This window comes from Primulina eburnea, chromosome 12 (genome assembly GCF_022965805.1).
Source record: "Primulina eburnea isolate SZY01 chromosome 12, ASM2296580v1, whole genome shotgun sequence".
Taxonomy (NCBI): Eukaryota; Viridiplantae; Streptophyta; class Magnoliopsida; order Lamiales; family Gesneriaceae; genus Primulina; species Primulina eburnea.
In genome coordinates this window covers 15,873,979-15,895,610 of record NC_133112.1, presented here as the reverse complement: position 1 = coordinate 15,895,610, position 21,632 = coordinate 15,873,979, and the positions used below count along the sequence as shown (strand labels likewise).

Sequence of the window (21,632 nt, the reverse complement as noted above, 5' to 3'; positions counted from 1 at the left end):
ATTATTGTAGGTAACTCCACTAGAGGTAATTTTTGTTCCCAACTTCCTTGGAAATCGATCACACAAGATCGCAGCAGATTCTCTAAAATTTGAATAACCCTCTCTGAAAAACCATCGGTTTTAGGATGGAATCATGTACTGAAAAATAATTTGGTCCACATTGCTGCATGCAGACTCTTCCAAAAAGACGATGTAAATCTCGGATCACTGTCAGAAACAATAGATACAGGAATCCCATGCAGGTGAACTATCTCACGAATGTATAACTCTGCATACTGCGTCATGGTGAATGTCGTCTTGATAGGTCACTGATTTCATAAGACGATCCACTATCACCCATATAGCATTATATCCCTTAATAGTCCTCGGCAATCCCACAACGAAATCAATAGTGATATTTTTTCGGAAGTCATATTTGGAGTTAATTGCCGAGGTTCATGATTTAGTACATGTGATGGGTTCGACATGTACTTTCGCAGCATCGAGATATGAAACACATTGTGTACTCCAGAAAGCATCGGTGGCAATGCCATTCTATTGGCTAGTGTTCCAATTCTCTCCAAAATCTCAAACGGCCCTATGAATCTTGGACTAAGTTTTCCTTTCTTGTCAAACTGCATAACACCCTTCATAGGTGATATCTTCACATATACGTGATCTCCCACTGCAAAATCTTGGTCCTTTCGTCCATTGTCAGCGTAACGTTTCTGTCGGCTTTGAGCGATCTTCATTCTATCTCGAATTTTGACTACTAGCTCGGCGGTCTCTTCTATCAACTTCGGACCAATTTCTCTTCTTTCGCCAACCTCGTCCCAATGAATAGGAGATCTATATTTCCTTCCATAAAGTGCCTCAAAAGGAGCCATCCCATTAGATGATTGATAGCTATTATTGTAGGTAACTCCACTAGAGGTAATTTTTGTTCCCAACTTCCTTGGAAATCGATCACACAAGATCGCAGCAGATTCTCTAAAATTTGAATAACCCTCTCTGAAAAACCATCGGTTTTAGGATGGAATCATGTACTGAAAAATAATTTGGTCCACATTGCTGCATGCAGACTCTTCCAAAAAGACGATGTAAATCTCGGATCACTGTCAGAAACAATAGATACAGGAATCCCATGCAGGTGAACTATCTCACGAATGTATAACTCTGCATACTGCGTCATGGTGAATGTCGTCTTGATAGGTCACTGATTTCATAAGACGATCCACTATCACCCATATAGCATTATATCCCTTAATAGTCCTCGGCAATCCCACAACGAAATCAATAGTGATATTTTTTCGTAAGTCATATTTGGAGTTAATTGCCGAGGTTCATGATTTAGTACATGTGATGGGTTCGACATGTACTTTCGCAGCATCGAGATATGAAACACATTGTGTACTCCAGAAAGCATCGGTGGCAATGCCATTCTATTGGCTAGTGTTCCAATTCTCTTCAAAATCTCAAACGGCCCTATGAATTTTGGACTAAGTTTTCCTTTCTTGTCAAATTGCATAACACCCTTCATAGGTGATATTTTCACATACGTGATCTCCCACTGCAAAATCTTGGTCCCTTCGTCCATTGTCAGCATAACGTTTCTGTCGGATTTGTGCAGTCTTCATTATATCTCGAATTTTGACTACTAGCTCGGCGGTCTCTTCTATCAAGTCCGGACCAATTTCTCTTCTTTCGCCAACCTCGTCCCAATGAATAGGAGATCTATATTTCCTTCCATAAAGTGCCTCAAAAAGAGCCATCCAATAGATGATTGATAGCTATTATTGTAGGTGAACTCCTTTAGAGGTAATTTTTGTTCCCAACTTCCTTGGAAATCAATCACACAAGCTAACAATATCCTCTAAAATTTGAATAACCCTCTCTGACTGACAATCGGTTTTAGAATATAATCATGTACTGAAAAATATTTTGGTCCACATTGCTGCATGCAGACTCTTCCCAAAAGACGATGTAAATCTCGGATCTCCGTCAGAAACAATAGATACAAGAATCCCATGCAGGCGAACTATTTCTTGAATGTATAACTCTGCATACTGCGTCATGGTGAATTTCGTCTTGATAGGTAGAAAATGCACCGATTTCATAAGACAATCGACTATCACCCATATAGCATTATATCCCTTAATAGTCCTTGGCAATCCCACAACAAAATCAATATTGATATTTTCTCATTTCCACTCGGGAATGGGAAGTGGCTTAAACTTTCCCGCTGGCATCTGATGCTCTGGTTTGACTTGTTGACATGTTAAACACTCGGATACAAATCGCATGATATCTCTCTTCATGCCTGGCCACCAATATAAAAACTATAAATCTTTGTACATCTTCGTGCTTCCCGGATGAATGGAATATGATGTGTTATGAGTTTCCTTCATAATGAGCTCCCTCAAAGGATCGTCACTAGGAACCCATAAAAGATCTCGATAACGAACTATACCATCCACCTCAGAATATAACTTCGGCCCTTTTCTTCATCTATCAATCTCCACTTTTGCAATTGTTCATCAGTAAACTGTCCCTCACGGATTCTTTCGCTCAAAGTCGATTGAACTGTCAAGGTGGCAAGATTAGGGATCTCGCCCCTAGCATACATTGTAAGCTCAAACTGTTATATCTCGGACTACAACGGTTTTTTAAGTGATAAATGAGTAATAAATGCTGCCTTTCGACCCAATGCGTCTGCCACTACATTAGCTTTTCCCGGATGCTAACTAATCTTGCAGTCGTAGTCTTTCACTAATTCAAACCATCGTCGCTATCTCATATTCAATTCTTTTTAGGTGAAGAAGTATTTCAAACTTTTATAGTTGGTGAAAATCTTGCAATTCTCCCCAAATAAGTAATGTCTCCAAATTTTCCATGCAAAAACTACCACTGCAAGCTCAAGATCATGAGTATGATAGTATTTCTCGTGAATTTTCAATTGTCTTGATGCATAGGCTATAATTCGGTCATTTTGCATCAAAACTGTGCCCAAACCAAGTTTGGAAGCATCGGTATAAATAACATACTCTCCTTGCCCCGATGGCATAGATAACACTACTGTTGTAATCAAGGCTTGCTTCAACTTGTGAAAACTGTCTTAACACTCGGATCTCCATATAAAATTTGCATTCTTCTTTGTCAAGAAGGTCAAAGGTACTGCAATAGATGAGAATCACTGAATAAATTTTCGATAATAGCTAGCTAGTCCCAAGAAACTCTGAATCTTGGTTATGTTCTTCGGCCCCGCCACTCTTTCACTGCCTCTACTTTACTCGGATCAACTTCCACTCCATCTCTAGAAATGATGTGGCCTAAGAATGCCACTATATCAAGACAAAACTCGCACTTGCTGAATTTTGCAAACAACTTCCTATCTTGCAGTACTTGCAGTGTTTTCCTCAAATGCTGATTGTGTTCCTCTATGCTCTTGGAGTAGATCAAAATATTATCAATGAACACAATTACAAATTGATCTAGATACGGCTGAAATACATGATTCATGAGATCCATGAAGATCGCTAGCACATTGGTCAGACCGAATGTCATCACCATAAATTCAAAATGTCCATAACGTGTTCTTAACGATGTCTTATGAACATCCACCTCTTTCACTTTCAACTGATGGTATCCAGAACGAAGATCTTTCTTCGAGAATATCGATGCTCCTTGCAAATAATCAAATAAATCTTCAATTCTTCGTAGAGGATATTTGTTCTTGACAATGACTCTATTCAGCTCTCAATAGTCAATACAGAATCGCATACTACCATCCTTATTCTTCACAAATAATAGCGGTGCGCCCCACGGGGAGTAACTAGGGCGAATAAAACCTTAATCTAGCAATACTTGTATTAGATCTTTTAATTCTTTCATTTCAGCGGGCGCTAGAGGATAAGGTGCTTTAGGAATAGGTGTTGTGCCTGGCATCAACTCAATAGAAAATTTCACGTCACGGTTGGGTGGAATGCTAGAAATGTCGTCGGGAAAGACACTAGGAAAGTCTCTGACAACATCAACATCCTTTAACTTCTTACTGCTAGGAGCATGTGCTATAGTGAAACATGCTATAAAAGCTTGACATCCTCTTTTAATAAGCTTCCTTGCACACATACAAGAGATAATGTGTGGCATTTGTTTGTTCCTCGCCGCCTCAAAGACAAAAGATTTCCCACTAGGCGGTCGAATAGAAACTGATCTCTGAAGAAAATCTATCGAAGCTCCATTAATTGATAACCAATCCATACCGAGTATGATTTCAAATTTAGGCATAGAGGGTACAATAAGATCTGTCCGAACCACATCTTTAAATAAACGAAGCTCCAGATTCTTCACAATACTAGTCGTGATCATTTGGTCACCCATATCCTCAGAAATAATATTCAATCATTTAACGAAAGTATCAAATATGAAAGAGTGTGTAGCTCCTGAATCTAGCAGTGCATAGGTTGTTACACCTAGAATGAATATCCTCCCTTTGGCGAAAACGTTTTAGATTCTTTGTGTCGAAGCTTAAGGAATTTGTACCATTTATTTCCCAAAATTTCATGAAGAAGATTGATTGGATCCTATTGTTCCTAGGAAAATTCGAAATTTCCCCCCTTAATTTTTTGATCAATTTCCATTTGACCCTTCAAAATTTCAGAATTTACAATTTTTGTCCTTAAGTATTCGATAATTGCAGTTCGATCCCTGAACTTTTCGGAAATTGTATTTTAGTCCTTAAAAATTCAAAAATTATAATATAGCCCTTAGATTTCGGGTAATTACATTTCGGTCCTCATATTTTCAAATTTTTTGCATTTTGGTTCTTATATTTTTGAGAATTAGTATAATTGACCCAAAATTTCGGAAATTGCATATTAGACCCCCAAAAATTTTAAAACTTGTTATTATGACCTTGATTTTGATGCTTCTCAATTTTTTGTCATGAAACTTTTATTTGGAATTATTATATCCTTCACATAAATTAAGGCACAAAAATCAATACCAATTTCTATGATTTCTAAAATCATTCCTTAATTTTATCTAAGGTAGATCATACAACCTAATTTCCACTAGGTTATCCTTATTCCCAAAGAAATCCTAATAAGAAATTTAACATTTCATGCAATAAAAACAATATAAAAACGTTAAATAACTAGGTTACCGGTGATAAGGGTCATCTCTGCCTCCTCTTCAGCCTCCTCGGCATGCATAACATAAGCTCGCCCCACAATAGATGCTCTCTACTTTGGGCAATCAGCAGCCTTGTGCCCTTATTTCTTGCATATGAAGCACTTAGTAGTTCCCCACACGCACTATCCATAAAGTAGGCGATTGTACTCCTTGCATGATGGTCCCTCTACATGTTTCGGTGCTCCAGATTGTGGTGGCTTTGGTGATCCTGGATTCTTTACTTGACCTTGGGGTTTTGGTGGCCCTTGAGGTCTAGGAGGTCCCGTGTATGGTTTTTTATTTGGCTGAGAATAATTTTGGGTGTTGTTGTCTCTTGCGCTGAATCTCAAAGTCAATGTCCTTTAAAGATTTCTTAGATTGAAATGCATAAGTAGCAGCAGGATAATCCAAGGAACGCATCATCATCACGTCGTGTCGTATGGTAGGTCATAGACCATCCATGAAGTGTCTAAGCTTCTCCACAGCATCCCTTGCAATAAGGGTACAAAGTGGCAACACCTATCAAATTTCCTCACAAATTCAACAACAGAAGTCTCCCTGACAGAGAGTCATAAATTCCCTCTTCAATTGCCCTTGCACATCAGCAATAATTCAAGTGTAGCAAGAATAATACCATGCTCATCTCCTTCCCACCATAAAGAAGCGTCATCCCTAAACATTTAAGTAGCACACCTCACACGATCAGTATCCCCCATGTTCAAATAGCGAAAATGCACCTCAACTGCTCGAATCCATACCTCCGGAGCAAACATGTCTGTTGTGCCAGAAAATTCCGTCGGCCCTAGCCTCTGGAACTGATCATAAATATCATGATATGGCCTAGGAGCCTGCTGTAAGTGATGCTCAAAGAAACGAGCCATATCCTCAAATGCACGAGTAGAAGCATCCCCATTAGGAGGCATGGGTGCATTAAAATGACGATCCTCGGTAGTCTCAGTATGCCTATCAATACTAGGTGTGTGGGGACCCGGACACTAATCAAGTTCTTAATCATCATTGGGACTAATTAATCAATTATAAAACAGGGTCTAAAAATTTTTTCTTTTTAAAATGCGGAACGTAGTGAAATCAAACTGATATACAACTCAGTATAAAATAAAGTAGAAGTCCTGTACCGTCTACAAATAAGTGAAACTAAGGTTCAACATCTAAATATCAAGTGTCGAAACCCTATATACATCCAAGTCCGAAGTCTCCACTCTATCACGATCTCTCCTCATCTCCTGGACCCTGATCCTGTCCCACCTGTTGTCATGTACACATACAAACAAGACAACACCCGGATAATTCCGGTGAGAATATAATCCCAGTATAAATCAACGAAACATGCAATCATAAAAACAAATATAAAGCATGTAACAGGTAACAACAATATGTATCAAAAGCTGAAACATAATCCATATCAAACTGTCGACAAAGCTCGTGACTCCACGACTCAGACTAGACTCAATCCTAGCCTAGGGATCCCGATTTCCAGACATTGGCATTCCATATCAAATAACAGTAATAGAAAAGACTCCAGTTCTATCCACGTCGATATAGTATCGATCACCAGTAATAGAAGAAGCTCTGATTCTATCCACATCGGTATAGTATCGATCACCAGTAATAGAAGAAAACTCTGATTCTATCCACATCGATATGACATCGATCATCAATAATAGAAAAAGTTATAATTCTATCCACATCGATACGGTACCGATCACCAGTAATAGAAGGAGCTATAATTCTATTCACATCGATAGCCAATTATCCGGTGACAGACTATGGCACTATCGCCAATATACTATCTCATGACATCGTGCAATGTGCCCATGGCGATCCCACCACTATCAGGCACTTCTGTCATAAGATTACTCTTCTAATACCTGCTATCTATAAATCAAGAGAACAAGTACATCAATCAAATCAATGCAGTATCAATGCAATAAAGTAAAGTATGTGATTAGGGAAACTCAAGTCTAAACTGACTCAAGTCGATCTCCCAATACACATTGACTTATACCTTCCGTTTGTAGTCTCGGTCTGTAGCAATATCAGTTCTAAACTCAAGACTGTCTCTGTAAATCTGAAACGACATATCGAGAATCTTAATATCAATATTTCATTCTCAATTCAACACTGAATCTGACTAATCTGGATTTAATTCAAATCACGGCATAACGGAACAATTTCGGTATCCCCGTCACTACCATATCAACAGACATCAATTACAAATCATAACTTATATCCGATATAGTTTGTAACTCTTTCATAATCTAAATCTGTCCGATTCCAACTCAATATAATCAGAAAATCATAACAATTCCATAATCAGTCCGTTTCTAAATCTGACTTCGATTCTATGATGTCTAACATGTCAAGAACATCATATATGAATTCCATTCAATTCTGCTAATAACATAATTTCAAAGCATGTCAAAACGTAGCAAAACTTACGTCCAGTTGTAGCCTACGTCGATAGGATTACAGTACTGAAGTCAGATTACAATTTGGACGGACGGATTTCTCACAAAAGGCGTAAGGATTTTTCACTCTTTCACAGAAACCTTTTCTCGATTCCTTCTGCTGGTTTTTAAAGAATATAGCAAGATATACGTATATATATATATATATATATACATATATATATATATATATATATCAAGTTGCTCGGTTATTGATACGTGCCTATTTTTTATGAATTTCAGTCGGCGCTCGGGCGGTGGTAATTCACCGCTCGAGCACGGCACTCTCTGTCCAAGCCCTTCGGATCACCCATTGGCGATCGGGCGGTCACAAACTACCGCCCGGGCGCTACTTCTTCTGCCCGCAACATGTCCTTATTGAACATTGGCGCTCGGGCGGTCATTTCCTACCGCTTGGGCGCCAATAGTTCTGTCCAAAAATGTACCCTTCATATGATTTAGCCAATCTGGTCCCGTAATAGCCCGTCTATAATTATATCCATTTAAATTCAATAATTTCCGCTTAACATGATATAAAATCTAGGGCATTACAAGGTGCGTGTCTAGGAGGCATTATATTTGAACGTTTTCCAAATTCTAAGGTAACCAACATGCATTTAATCTTAGTTTTCTAATCATAAAATGTATCCTAATTCATTTTAGCAATTTAAGCATATAAACATATATTCTCAAAAAGCTAGTATAAACATGTGATGTAAACATATAATTCATGTAATTATACAAATCATATAAAGCATATAAACTTAAAAATTTGAGGCTTTACGACTGAGCTTCCCAACACTGATGGTGGCACAACCCTTACAGGAACACTGCTCTGATACCAACTGAAATGTTTACTACTCATATGATATTTTTGACACCATTATAAAAATAAAACAACCATCTATATTTGAAATTCCAAGGAAATAGTTTAAAACATAAAAACGTCAATCGTTTGCATATCCTATATAACGTCCGGAAAAAAAAAAAAAACAAACCTACGTAAACCACATGCATGCAAATTATTTATTGTTTTATTTAATTGATTTTAAATGCTTGCATGATATTTATTACATGATTAATAATATGATTGCATGATTAAATGATAATATGACATGATTTCATGAAATTGAAGGATTTTACCCTAATATTCGATAATAGGCAGGGGAAAGGAGACCGTGGACAAGCACGACAAGAATATGTATTTTTCATTAAATAATGACAAGGCTTCCTAATATGATTAAAATGATTTAATTTTTCTAAAAATGTTAGAGTTCAAATTATTTTACGAGTCGAACTCGATTTTTCCCGGGAAGCTAGTTTTGGGCAAACAAGAAGTTTTAAAAGATCAAAAATATTATTTTTGAGAAACTAATTCTATAAAAAAAATTTGTTTTAATTAAATAATTGTTATTGGACCCAAGTTAATTATTTAAAGTAGGACCAATTGTCCTTAAGCTTGCAATCCCAAAACTAAAACTCATTAGCTTGTTAATTAAATTATAAATATGTTACCAAGGTCTTTCAAAACACCATTATTCAAACTGCTATCAGCCAAAATCTCATAGCACACACACACAATAATTTTGTACAAGGAAAGAAAAGCTAGGAGTCTTCGTCGGCCACTCGTCCTTCCTCGCCGACGAGCAAGTATTCGAGCGTTAAAAACGCAAATGCACGTTTTCTAAACCCTTTTAAAAATCATACAATTCATATTATGCATGATTTAATTGTTTATGCATGAAAAATAGGTGTTTGAATACTTTTACGGTGGAACATTTATTTTCAAAAATACGATGTTTTTACGCTTGTATGAAAAAAGTTTTGAATCCAATGAGTACGCTACCAATGTAGGTTGTTATATGAATGAATTATGGTTAAAACATGATAAGATTAAAGGTAAAACAAGGCTGGAAAACTGTGAGAAAATCAGAAGAGGGCCGAGGGATGGTTTGGTTTACACTTGGTTCTATGGCTCGGCTAGGGTGCATGAGGCGAAGGGGCTCAACCAAGACTTGAGTAGGGTTTGTTTGGATGTGGTTAGGTTCTAGGAATGGTCCTAGAAAGGCTAGGACTCGTGCGGCATGGTTGGGAATAGTCCTCGTTTGATAGGACTCTTCCCGTAGGGTGATCTGGTTTGGACGAGAGCTTTAAGAGGGAAGCTTGAGAGAGGGCTGGGCTAGCTGGTCTGGTTGGTACCATAGGATGGTTCAGAGAGGGGTAGGAAGGGACAGGGATCGTGGTGGCTCGAGCAAGAGCCAAGCGAAGGAAACCCACGCACGCAAGGGTGACGCGCAGGCTGCTGTATATTTCAGGTGGTCCGCTGCTTGGGTTCAAGGGCCTGGGCTGGGCTTGGTTGGCTCTGGGCATGGTTCAGGGTCGGTGAGGGTCAAATTTGATTGCTGGTTAAGTGGTTAGAGGAGTCCTAGGGTGGCTAGGAATCTTGTAGCATGAGTGGCAACCATGCGTACAGCTCTGTGTCAAGGTGCAGGGCTTCGTGCTTGAGGTCAGGGCTCTGGGCTGGGCATGGTAGGGTCTAGGAGTGGTCCAAGGTTGGTTAGGGTCAGGTGGGCTTGGTGGTGGCTCGGCTGGAAATGTCCTAATTAGCTAATAGTAGTAGGCTAGAAAGGAAGGGTGCATGCGCAGCAAGGGTCTTCTGTGTAGGAGTGTTTCAGCGATCTAGGGTTTGGTTCTATGGGCTGGGCTTGGTCAGTAGGGTTCCTACATGGGTTGGCTCGGGTTTGACTCGAGTTGGCTCGACCATGGCTCAAGTAAAAAAGAAGATGGCTCGGGTTGTTCACCTAAGGGTCAATTTCAAGAATTAATGAACTTAAATTGGAACCATGGGTCAACGGGTGTGGTTCATGGCTCGCAAGGGTAGTATATGTAATAAAAAGGTCATGTTTAAAGTTTGGAAGAAAAAATATAATTAATTTTGAATTTATCAGGGATTTAATCGCCTCTCGAATAATTAATTAAAGAATTAATTGAAAATCTCGAATTAAGCCGAATTAAATTATGCAAAATTATATTTAATCATAAATAATTATTTGGAATGAACCCATGTCATTAAAAGTATGAAAAAGATAAAATCGAGAATTTTTACATTTAGGGGCAAAACGGTAATTTTACACTTGGAGCCTAGTGCCCTTCCCTATAGACCATGTGAAGCTAAGACTGCAGTCGACCAAAGGATAAATGCTAGTCACTTTCAAGGATCAAACTCCACCCAAAATTATAAAAGATTAAATGATTTACGATTAAAATGATTTATGGTTAAAATATTTTTAAATGATTTAGTTATGCTTAAATGATTTTAAATGGTTCATTTACGTTCAAAAGATTATTTTAAGTCAAATTATGATTTTTAAATGCACGTGAATTTATATGTATAATTTATTATTCATGTTTAGAACGTGTTGAGCCATTAGACTCACTAGGTTTGTATGATGCAGGATTTGATGATATATGGGAGACACTAACGATTGAGTGGATCAAGTGCAGTAGTACACTCCCGTGAGACCTTTATGTTTCCCCACTAGCTTGTTAGATATAAAATTTAAAGATTATTATTAATGATTTTATTAGAGATATTTTTATGCTTTAATTTTTATGTTAGTTGATCTTTTAATCGTCGACGTAGGATTTTTTGTTAGTTGACGATTTAGAGATTTATTTTATGCACTTGAGATTTTAAATTTTAATTTATTATGGTTATGAAAATTTTAAGTATCTTAAATTATTATTTTCGAGTTATGTTTATTTTAAAAAAAAGTCGAGGTTGTTTAATCCTAACTTAGCAAAATTGCTAAAACTAACAACCTCTCAAAAACCACTCAAAATTATAATCAAAGTAATAAAAATATCTTTCACATAATCCTAAAAATCATGATGTATAATCATAACTCTAGTGCGGAAAACAAGCACTGGTCCTCGAGTTATGTGCATCTTCAGTCATGTCAGATCAACCATCAAGACCTCCATTATCATTATTATCATATTCACATGCACCAATCACACCTTGTGAGTCTAAAGTGTCAGCAAACCATAATCTTGATAACAAGTAATACGTATACAGAACATATGCAACAGTGAAAATACTTTTACGTAAAATAACGTTTTCATAATTATGCATAAACAATTTCATATCACATATTCACATGTTCATCATATTCATATAAGTATTCCATTTTCCTTTCATTTAATTCAGATCGTTAATTTTGACTTTCGTATTCGTATTGGAGTGATGGATCCATCTACATGTAACCACAGTACTGGGCGGCGGGGACATTAGCGACACTCTCACCCGTCAACTGAGCATTGGCCCACGTATTAACATATCATCATATCATTGTATTTGTCACAATTACTTCACTTCCTTCAACATTTAGTATTTTCATAATTTATAAAAATTAAACATGAATACAACGTTTTTCTTTTAAACCAAGTATGCAACATAACTTTTTAACGTTATCATTCATCATAGAGTTCCATAAACATGCAAAATAATCATATAAACATATAAAGCAGCATTTAGGACACTGCCACGATGCTTACTATGTCAAATTACTGTTTTACCCTAGACATAAAATTTAACGATTTTGAAATTTTCTTAATTTCATTGACTCTACACCATCCCGAATAATTATTTAAGCTTACATTAATTTGTTCGTATTTTTATTTCGCTTAAATCGATGACTTTAATTTATTCTTTAATTATCACTTAATAATGCCTTTTAATCCCAAATTAAATCACACTTTAATATAAAATTTTCAAACTTAAACCATAGACTTTTTATATTTAATTTACCATCGTGAACCATGATTCGACTCACGTGAACCCCATTAAAACCCTTAGAAATTTAACACAAAAGCCGAACCCTAAGCCAAAAACCCTCAAGCCAAGCCTGAACCACCCTGAGCCATCTTTGAATCAAACCTCCCCTAGACCCTCATGAACCCACTGGACCCATAGGACTCGAGCCTAGCCCAAACCGAAGCCACCCTTAATAGAATCATGTTGCGGCCGAGCCTTGTACATGCACTAGAGACATAGCCTAGGCCAGCCCTAAGCCCCCTGGCCGAGCCAACCCTCCATGCGCAGCAGCTGAACTCGTGAGGCTTCAGGGAGAGTCCTAGTGTAGGACCGAGTGCTTACCGCTTTACCAAAAGCTATAGCTAGTGGTAATGGTGCAACTCAAATCTTTTAAACCGCACAGCAGCACAAGTACTATGGTTCGATCGCTCTACCAAGCAAGGACAATTATTGCACCCAACAATCTCCCTCCCAATAATTGCACTCCTTGCAATCAATGAGAATCGAACCCATGACCTTGGCTCTGATACCAATTGTAGGACCGAGTGCTTACCGCTTTACCAAAAGCTATAGCTAGTGGTAATGGTGCAACTCAAATCTTTTAAACCGCACAGCAGCACAAGCACCATGGTTCGATCGCTCTACCAAGCAAGGACAATTATTGCACCCAACACCTAGCTTGCATGGACTCCTCCCCAGCTGCTGTGCACGATCCCTAGGGTGGCTAGGACCCCTCTCCTGACCCAACCATGTCCCTGCCCCACCCTGGTTGCACCTAAGCCGAGCCATGCACCATGGTTCCCCTTAAATCGAAGTTTGATCAAACACAAGAAATTTCGTTCCAGCTTTATTCTTCTTCGTGTTCAGCATATTAAGTGCATCCTAGGACTCTTTAATGCATGTAATAGCAACCAATAACAATTTCTAATCATGGAAGCCCCTTCATGTGAGTATAAACCATGTTTTGATGCAACAATTCATGAGTTTTTTGACATATGGAAGCATAAACGAAAATACTAAGAAGTGTAACTTGTTTTTCATGCAAAACATAATTAAATACATATTATGGTGTGATGATGAGTAAAGGAAAGAATATGGCGTGCCTTGGCGTATTTAACGCTCGAATAAACGTTGACGATTACGAAGAACGGCGACGAGCAACCTTGGGTGAATTTCCTTGGAATTTTTTCGAAGCTTTCCTCTTGTTTTTTGGAGTGTGCCGTTTGGTTTAGGGTGTTTAGGAGTCTTGTGAATGAATTAGGGTAAGGGGCATGCATAATTATCAATAAAGAGTAGGGTTTTGGGGCTTTAAATTTTGTTATATAATAAGTGTACAAGCTTAAGCCCATTAGTATAGTATAATAGGCCTAACAAGCCCAATTTTGAATTTAAAAATTATTTCTTTTAAGAAAGTTTGTGAAATTATTAGCAGGGCTGTCAAATGTCCGTATTTTTGTTGAAAATCGAATACCGATAAAAATTACGTCCCGCCGTATAAAATCACTAAAAAATCCTTATTTTCAAAATAATAAAATTCATCAACCTTATTTTAAATAATTAAAAACAATTATTTAATAAAATTATTTTCCATTTTTCAGCCATCGGTCTCCGTTCCTTAATCACAACTCGAATAACCTTTAAAATTATGTTTTAATGCATTCAAGTAGAAAACTACTAAAAAATCATATAAACATATCACATATAATTAATTTAAGTAACTAAAACAATTTAATTTTCTATTTATTCCTATTTCCTAGATTTGCATGTAGTTGGATTACGTCGTCTTGATTTTGGAACTTACACTAGGAATGCTTATTATAATCGTAATCCTTTTCAAAAAAGATATCAGATGAACAACCAAGTGAACAAGGCTAAAATGCATAATGTCTCATCCGCACACAACTCATCAAGAACACAAAAACCGATAAAAACTATATGGAATATAGCAACTGGAAAGTCATATAGACTGGTCCAAGTCCGGGTTCCTAAAGGATTACTCGTTTTAGGACCCAAATAGACGTGAGTACCGAAATTATTCATTGTGTGTGACTGCAGGTGACAGGTACATTAAACTAAAGATTCAATCTGGTACCTGGACAGCGGATTCTCAAGACACATGACAGGGGATCCTGATTTGTTATCCCAACTGGTCAAATATTCTGGTCCAAAAAACAGTTTTGGAGACGGGTAAGCTTATCCATGGTAACATTATTCTTGATGATGTTATACTTGTTGATAATTTAAAATATAATATGATTATCATCAGTTAATTGTGTGATAATAGTTTTTCAGTTAAGTTCAACAAGCACACCTGCACAGTTAGGAACTCAACTGATAATATCATCATGATAGGAAATCGGTGTGGTAATACCTACAAAGTAAGTTGCACCGATCAACCTAATGAACCAGTTTTTTTGTAGCTTCTAATTCATCCAAGAACTTGTTATGATATAAAAGGTTGAACCACTTGAATTTCAAATCCATCGCTTATCTAATTAGTCATTATCTTGTAACTGGTTTGCCTAAGATTGTATGTTCAAAAGATAAAATATGTTCAGCATTTCAGTTTGGTAAATAAGAAAGATCTTCTTTTGAAAACACGAGAAGTAAATCTTCCTCCAGACGCTTAGAACTGATGCATATGGATCTGTTTGATCCTATGCCAGTCATGAGTTTAAGAGAAATGAAATAAACCCTACTGATTGTTGATGATTTTTCAAGATTTACACGGGTTATTTTTCTCAAATCAAAAGACCAAACTGCTGCACAACTGATTAAACTTTTCAGAAGACTTTAAAATGAAACATCAGTTGGGATTGACATACTAAGGTCTGATCGAGGGACTGAATTTTTCAATCAAAATCATTCTCTATTTTTAGAAAATTCTGGAATCAAACACGAGTTATCAGCTGCAATAACACCTCAGCAAATTGTTGTAGATAAAGAATAAATTGAACTCTTAAAGAAGCAGCTAGAACAATGCTTGCTGATTCTTGTATTTCTAAAATCTTTTTGGGCATGTAAGGCCCGAGAAATTAATCCGGTTAATCTGAAAAGATTTGGAAATGATTATTATAATCGTGGATGATAATTGATATGATTATAAGCGGAACAGATCAGATTGGGAGAGCCAGAAAAGAATTCACATTTTATGTGAAGAGTAGGAGTGGCGCACATGCGCGATGCGCGCATCATGCGCGACTTGCATGCGCGCACATGCGCGGAACATCCAGTAGCATCGCGCACATGCGCGAGATAAGGCGCGCATATGCGCGACCCGTCCAGAATGATCGGCGCATATGCACGACATAAATGCCGCACATGCGCGGGTTTGGCAGAATGATTGGCGCATATGCGAGAAGACAAAATGCTAGTTTTTATAACTGGCGCATATGCGCGACTTTGTGCGCGCATATGCGCGCAACGTGCAGAATATACACGATGCCACTTGCCTTGCATGCACGAGATGGATGTGTATATATATATATATATATGTATATATATATATATATATATATATATATATTTATATATATATATATATATATATAAATATCAGCCAATCCTCCCTCAGCAAGAAAGAAAAAGGGAAACGAGAAAGGAAAAAAAGAAATTGAGGGAAGATTTGGAGATTGTGAACGATCCGTTCGTCTGATTTTGAATCCAATTTCAGTATTGAGTTCCTATCGACGTAGGCTACAACCGGACGTAAGTTTTATTACGTTTAGACAAGATTTGAACTTATGATATTGTCAGAATTGAATATGAATCAGATATGATGTTTCTGCTACCGTAGATATGGTATAATTGAAGTCAGATTAAAGAACAGACTGTTTATGAAATTGTTATGAATTTCAGAGTTGATTTAGTTGAGATTAGATATCAGAGTTGTGTTATTATTCAGATTATGAATTGTAAGGGTATTGATTATGAGTTCTAGTATTATATTTGTGATGTTGAGATTGACAGAGTTATTCAGATTTTATTGTTATGCAGTCGAAACATCAGTAGATTAATATTGATTAGATTCAGTATTGATTTAGATTGATCAGATTCAGTAATGATTTCGATTGTATCGTGATATCATTGATATGAATTAGATTGTACCTTGTTCAGATATGGATCAGATTATATACCGATTTGAGTATTGATCAGAACAGGTCTCGAATTGAGTTATATACTGATATGGTATTTATATAATTGTTATTATCAGATTTGGATATGGACAGATTGAGATACAAGACTTCGTCGTCATCAGATCGCGAAGAGAAAGGTTTAAATTGATGTTTATTGGGAGATCAACTTGAGTTAGATTCTACTCGAGTTTCCCTAAACCACATACTTGTATGGTATAGTTTTTATACCTTTATGTTGTAATGATTATGTTTATTCTACTGAGATATTAAGTTGAAAGAAGAGAGCTATTGAATAAGAGTCACTGACAGAGGGGCCAGACTATGACAGAGACGTCACTGACCCATTGCACATTGTCAGACTAGGCATAGTCTTGGTAGATACTCCAAGACACCGGACGTTTGGTCGTATCGATGTGATTATGAGTAGAGTAGCTCTTATCATAGATATTTGATACAGCGAGGGCCAAGTCCGTAGATTAGAATGAGAGATGAGTCGAGTCTTAGATATTGAGACTAGATTTAATTTACAGACCTGTATTGATTTATGTTTCGTAGATTACGATTCATGTTTTATTTACAGATTAATATTGATACATGTTGTTTGATTTTAGATACATGTGCAAAGATATAATGCATGCTTTTATGTTAATTCAGTTAATTGCATGTATACATTGTTTATACTGAGATTTATTCTCACCGGAGTTATCCGGCTGTTGTCTTGTTTGTATGTGTGCATGACAACAGGTGGGGCAGGATCAGGGTCAAGAAGATGATGAGAGAAGACGAGTTTAGAGTGGTGATCACGGACTTGGATATAGACCTGGTTTAATACTTGAAATTAGTAGTTGAACCTTAGACTAGTTTGAATAATTGTTGTACAAGATTGTATTGTTATACTGATTGTATAATAGATTGATTCCATTACCTTCCGCACTCATATTTGAAAAAGAAAAACTTTTAGACCCTGTTTATCTTAATTGATAATTAAATCCAAAGATGATTAAGAAGATGATTAGCGTCCGGGTCCCCACAGGGCAGAAGATGTAAACACTGCATGATATACTCAGAACAGATCAATGATTAATAAAATCATTTTAAAAAACCATATGAGATCTGACATGGAAAGAAAAGTGTGGTATCTTATTTCAAAATATTTGGTTCCCAATGCTTTGTTCATAACAATGGAAAAAATCATTTAACAGCATTTGATGCTAAATCCAATGAAGGAATTTTTCTAGGATATTCATCAGTCAGCGAAGCTCACAGAGTGTTCAATAAGTGTACTTTAAATGTAGAAGAATCAATTCATGTTCTATTTGATGAATATACTCTAACTGATAAGCCAACTGATCTAGTTGAGCTGACCGAGTGCTTAACAAAAATCAGCTTGGAGGATGATAGCGAAGAATAAGTTAACATCAATCGAAACATATTTCAAACACCTGAACCTAAAGTGGTGGATCAAACAGTTGAACAGGGAACTCTTCCGATCAATCAATTTGTGGAACAACGCGATGATATTCAAATACTAACTGAAGTTTCTATTTTTAGAAAGTTATCAACAAAAACTTGGGACTTAGTAATCCAAATTATAAAAGTGGCAAATCTATTTATAGTAAAGGGCGAACTTAATCGGTAGCGAACTTTTTCTTAGAAAATGAGGAGTTTCGGATGTACGATACTAGAAACGAGTAGCACCAAATATTTTTAAATATTGTTGAGACTTTTTAGTAGGATTAATTATGTATTTAATTAACACCGGCCTAGTTTGTTGGTGATTAATTAATTAATTATAGGGCTCATTATGAAAACTTAAGCCCACTTAACAACTTAATGAATTAATTAAATAAAACCAAGCCTACACTGTAACGTCCCGAAAATTTGAAGGTCCACGTAAACTACATGCATGCAAGTTATTAAATTTCTTTTGTATTTTATTAAAATTTTAAATTATCTATTTAATATAAAAATGATTTTTAAGGATGCATGCTTTATGATTCTCATTATTTTAAATCATTACATGTTTATTTGATGTAAGTTAAAAATTTTTCTCGAGTTTCTTGTTTCAGGCGAATATTCGATGCAGAGTCGAGGAAAGAAGACCGACGACGATTTATGCGGTTTTAAAATGTGGTATTTTATTTCAAGTAAAGAAAGTGGCAATTTAAAATTATTTATTAATTTTTTCATTTTTAAAGCCAAAATAATTTATTAAATGATTTAAAGATTTTAAACTTTTAAGGTTTAACACATTCGTATTTTAATTCAAATTTAGGGATGTTATTATTTTAGTGGGGAATTGGTATTTTATTTAGTATATTAATTGATTGTTATTATTTTAATATCATAATTAAACTCTTTAATGACCTCCCAACTAACCCACTAACACACACACACACACACGTTCTCTACACACACACATATACATGATGCACACACATAAATGTACACACACACCCATGTCCCTTGGACTCCCATTTCACTTTTGGGTGAAGAGAATAGGGCTCATAAGCTTTTTTTTTTTCAACATCCACCATTTCATTCTCTCTCTTGTTAATTCCCGAAGCACATGTCCATTTCTTCAAGATTATCGTGCCAAAATTTGTCCCGGATCGGCCCTCGCATCTCTCTGCTTTGATAGTAGTCGTTTCGTGAGTATAATCATAAAAGACGTGTATATTCTTTTATATTTGCATCGATCTTATCATAGTAAATATTTTGATGTATATTGTATGAAAAACATGTGTAGGTTATGCAAAATTTTGAGCAAAAATGTTTGAAACGATTTTGGATCAAAATTTTATGTCTCAAAAACCGAGTTTGCTGTCTTTTCGAATACTGTGAATTTTCGGTCAATTTTCTGGAAAACCTTTAAAGATATAAAATGTCTAACTTTTTTATATCTTCGATTTGACAGTATATTTGTAATTTTCGGACAAGAACGAGTGAGTTATGATCATTTTCGTGGTACTGAACAAGCTGTGAAATTTCTGTGTCATAAAATCCGTCACCCTCTGTTATTTCCAATTCTGCAACTTATAGGTTGGTTTTCTAGAAATGTTTTCTAATGCTCGAATTTTAAAAAAATGTGGCAGTAGTTGTGATGGTTCTTGGCCTTACGTTATGGTATGAATGGTAATGAATGTTATAGAATGGAATAGATAATGGAGGGGTAGAATCAAAGGTGGAAATTGAGCTAAATAGGTAATGGAAGTGCAGAAACGGCATGAAAAATGTGGCAGTAGTTGTGGTTTTTAGCATAATGTTTTGTACATTGATCCATTTGATGTGATGTCACTTCCATTAGAAATATAAGACATAAGTCTATAACTTTCCTGTTTTGAGTTTTGTTCAAATCATTAGGGAAGAAGAGCCAAAAGCGCCCCGAAGTGTGTGTGCGTATCGTCATTCCTACAATGACACATGTTGGGAGATTGAGCAAAATTTTTTCCTCAGACCTCCAAATGACATGAGGATAATTGGAGATGCAAGCCAAGACATAGGGCTACAACTTTCATGTTTACCACTTTTCCTAATTTTGAAGGGAAGAGGTGTTTCGGAAGAAATCTTTGACGTAGCTGTGCGCAGAGCGCGCCCGAGCAGAAAACGATTTCCGTTCGGGCGGGCCTTGGTCGAAAATTTTATATTTAAGGCCGAGAGTTCCGCTCCCGAGCGGAAAAAGATGTTCGCCCGAGTGCCCAGCAAGTTAAGAAAACGTGTTTTGGTGTTTGGGAAGGCGTAAAATCTAATGGGATCATCTTTTTACTCATTTTCCTTCTCCTTCTTTTCTCTCCATCGGTTTAGAGCTAGGGTTCCTCATTTCTCCGTCAATCCAATTTTTTCTAAGACATTAATCTTTGATTGAAGCCTTAATCTTTGCTTGTAGATTAGAAGTTTTTCTCCTCAAGAGTTTAGAAGCAAGGTAAGAAAGCTTATTTCCTTGGGTTAGTGATTGAAGGGAAAACAATGGGTTGTTTGGTTTGAGTGTTGAGATAAATTTGTTAATATAATGATTGATGATATTGTATGTATTGATATTTTGGAAATGAAATGGAATTGAAGAGGAGCTAACTCTTTAGCACGCACGCCACGTGTTTGACAAAATGATTCAATGAATGTTTTTATGTCATACTACGGTTAAGAAATGATATGGATTCCTTCTTTACACAATTGTTTGGATTTGAGTTTTCTTGAATATCCAATTTGCGGGTCTTGATTCGAAGCAGTATTGAATTAATTAAGAATTTTGAACAGAAACTACTTTGTTTTGATAGATGATCAAAGTTCTTGAGTTATAGTAGAATTCAGAGGTTCAAGACTTCTCACCTACACATTTCTATCTTTTTTTGGCAATATTTGAAAGGTATGTTACGGTCGGTAACATACGAGGTAAAAGTATCATTTTTTATTTTAAATTGAAAACTCTATGGCTCGATGTACTATTGATGATTTGACGATGATTGTTGTATTGAGATGAGTTGATTATGATATCGAAATGATGATATTGATTTGCATCATTACATTGCATATTGAGCCACTTTTTGATACAGATTTGATATGGCGGAGGTCGCCTTGATTTATTGATTTGTTGGACTTATGGGGCTATAGTTGCGTTGGCATAGTGTATGCGGAGGTCGCTGCTATTGCCTGAACACTCTCTATAGGCACACCATAGTCCTGGGATTGTAGAACACAACACTCCACCCGAGTGGATGACTCGGTGGATGTTGCTAGGTGATTATATTCCCTTAGGTACCCTATGACCAGATGATTCACTTGATCTTGAGATTTATTGGTTGCCCACAGCTTCTGATCATGCATTGCATTATATTGCATCTTTATGAATTTTATATGAGATATTTGAAATTTTAATTTTCATATGTTATTGATTGTATCATACTGTGTTTATACTCACCGGCACGTCGGCTACCTCTTGTTTTCATGTGCTTGACGGTAGGTGAGGCGAGGCTTGGGATGCCAGAGTCCAGCTCCAGGCGAGGAGATACGAGTTAGAGTGGGATTCTCGGGTCTTAGGAGCTATTTGATGATGTTTGGATTACT

The 21,632-nt window shown here is 36.6% G+C and overlaps 1 protein-coding gene across 1 annotated transcript; it reads right to left on the bottom strand.

Annotated features, from left to right (window-relative positions):
- Positions 1-3,828: 3,828 nt before the first annotated feature.
- LOC140806694 (uncharacterized) lies at positions 3,829-4,359 on the bottom strand. Its single transcript, XM_073163240.1, has one exon. The coding sequence runs from the start codon at positions 4,357-4,359 to the stop codon at positions 3,829-3,831; it is 531 nt and encodes a 176-aa protein (XP_073019341.1).
- Positions 4,360-21,632: the final 17,273 nt, after the last annotated feature.

Bases quoted from the DNA above. Each gene is read 5' to 3' on its own strand.
- LOC140806694 (XM_073163240.1), bottom strand. From the start codon at position 4,359: ATGGGTGACCAAATGATCACGACTAGTATTGTGAAGAATCTGGAGCTT.